The 2,346-nt window shown below is 60.3% G+C and overlaps 1 protein-coding gene across 1 annotated transcript in view; it reads left to right on the top strand.

Annotated features, from left to right (window-relative positions):
- CACNA1I (calcium voltage-gated channel subunit alpha1 I) overlaps positions 1-2,346 on the top strand; it is a 108,347-nt gene that overhangs the window by 67,349 nt on the left and 38,652 nt on the right. Inside the window, 1 exon segment of the mRNA XM_007454105.1 lies at positions 83-389. Within this exon segment, the coding sequence (XP_007454167.1) occupies positions 83-389 (307 nt within the window).

The following is a 2,346-nucleotide window of genomic DNA, read 5'->3' as shown; positions in this document are numbered from 1 at the left end:
CCCCCCCCCCCCCGCCCCTGCCCCCGCCTCCTCTCACCCCACCGTCCCCTCTGTCCCTGTCCTCTCCTCCCGTTGGTCACAGGTGGGCTCCTTCTTCATGATCAACCTGTGCCTCGTTGTCATAGCGACCCAGTTCTCGGAGACCAAGCAGCGGGAACACCGGCTGATGTTGGAGCAGCGGCAGCGTTACCTGTCCTCCAGCACGGTGGCCAGCTACGCCGAGCCCGGCGACTGCTACGAGGAGATCTTCCAGTACATCTGCCACATCCTGCGCAAGGCCAAGCGCCGGGCCCTGGGCCTCTACCAGGCCCTGCAGAGGCGGCGCCAGGCCCCGGGGGCACCCGGCTCCACCAAGCCCAAGCCCCACGTCAAGGAGCCCAGGCACTACAGTAAGTGGCCCACCTCCCCTGACCTCCAGGGTGCCCCGTGCAGGCCTCGTGTGCCTCTAGCTGGGGACTCAGAAACAGCACTGTTTGCAAACGTGCCCTGTCTTCCCAGCACAAGCAGAGGTATCCAGCAAGTTCAGAACCCGGATCTTCCTCTGGTAGCTCCAGTCCACACCCCCGGGTTCCCTGCCCCCTTTCCTGACCACCTGCTGGTGCCTGGCCTGGGCTAGCCCTGCGATTGGGGGACCTAGCCCTGCCCTGGAGGAATTTTCTTCAGATCCCATGTGTGCACAGGGACTAGGGCTCCGCCCTGGGAACCATGATTAAAAGAATGAACAATAGTCTGTCCTTAGTCTTGTGAAACTATAAAATCCCTCCACCACTGTAGCCTGTCTCCATTCTCACCCCGCTGATCCCCCATGGGTTCCTGTGGCCGCCTGCCTGCTTGCTAGCACACCTGAGCAGCGATGTCGGGCACCTGGAATGAAAGGGCCGTGGCCAGCCCTGCAGAGAGAGGCAGGGCATGCTGGGGACACACGAACACTGTGATCTGCTTCTGCCTTGGGCCATTTCTCCTGCTTGACTGTAGACGGTTCCAGAGAGTTAGCAGTGTAGGCTTAAAAAGGGGTTTCCATTCGTTTTCTCATCTGTTCTAGAAAACAGTCCTGCAAAGGGAGCAGAGTGAGTAGTATTAGCCTCAGTGTTCAGATGGGAAAACTAACGTCCAGAGGGATGAAGGGAGTCACTTAAGGTCACAGTGTCAGTGACCAAAGCTCGGCATTGGGGACGTCAGAGTTGCAGGCTCTGCTGAGCCCACCTCTAGCAGGACGCGAACCGCTCCCATAGGAGGAGGCAAAGGGCCACAGGAGGTGGGCCCCACCCCAGGCCCAGTCCTGCCCCCAGGTGGTGCCCACAAGGAAGTCAGCCGGCGTCAGCCCAGAGTAGGCACAGCTGTGATGGTGGTCGGCCCGGCTCCCTGCCGTGGAGTGAGGATGAGGCCGTGCGCTGTGGGAGCCGGCCACCCCCAGGCCCTGCCCCTGCAGGTCTCACGTTCTGAGAACCTGAGGTTCTCGGAGGCAAGCTGGAGAATTCATCCTCAGAGCTGTCGCCCAGCCGCCCCTGGGGGCCAGCCGTCCAGGCGTGGTCTTGGAGGCTCCAGGTGGCCCGTGGGCTGGCCCAGCACGTGGACAGAGGAGTTGGGGTCGGGCAAGGCTGGCACCCCCGTGTTCCTGGATGACGCGGGGAGGGGTATTTACAGCTCAGGGTTTCCTGCTGTCGCCCATCGCCCTCTCTGTGGAAACCTTGTGGAGAGAAGCCCTAGACAGGCTTCTGGAGGGAGGCCATGCCCCATGCCCTGGGCCTTCGTGCCTCCCCCATCTCCCTTCCTTGGGAAACAAGTGTCAGGGGGCCCAGCCCCATGTACAGTTGGGCTGGGAAGGGCTTTGCCGTGACCTCCAGCGCTGAGATGGCCCACCCTTGGGCTTCTGGCTGCCCCACCAGTCTAGAGGGTGACTGAGTCAGAGAGCCTTGTCCGGACACAGGGAGGTGTTTGGAAGCAAGTGTGGAAATGAACGGTAGACATTACAGGTTTTTCTTTCCCTTTAACATTATTTATTTATTTATTTATTTATTTTTTGCTCCGCCAGCCAAACCTGTGTATTCTAGGAAAACACAGACAAATATAAAGAAGGAACCAAACTATCCAGAAAGAGCCTCTCTGACACCCCTTTGAAATGGCTCACAGATCACAGAACGTGGGTCCAAGACTGGCCCAGCTTCTCGCACTCTCCCTGGGCAGCTGGGGAGATGACAACTCCTGCCCCGTCCCAGGGTTAACCCCGACTCAGCTGTGCGGGGCGGGGAGTCGCAGGGGTGGTGCTTCTAGAGCAAGGGCTCGCCCTGCCCCGGCTCCACGCTTCCTCCTTGGTGACAGGCCCCGCACACGGGCGGGAGAATTGAG

The sequence above is a fragment of the Lipotes vexillifer genome, unplaced genomic scaffold, assembly GCF_000442215.2.
Source record: "Lipotes vexillifer unplaced genomic scaffold, Lipotes_vexillifer_v1.1 scaffold382, whole genome shotgun sequence".
Classification (NCBI taxonomy): domain Eukaryota; kingdom Metazoa; phylum Chordata; class Mammalia; order Artiodactyla; family Lipotidae; genus Lipotes; species Lipotes vexillifer.
This window is presented reverse-complemented; position numbering and strand designations above follow the sequence as displayed.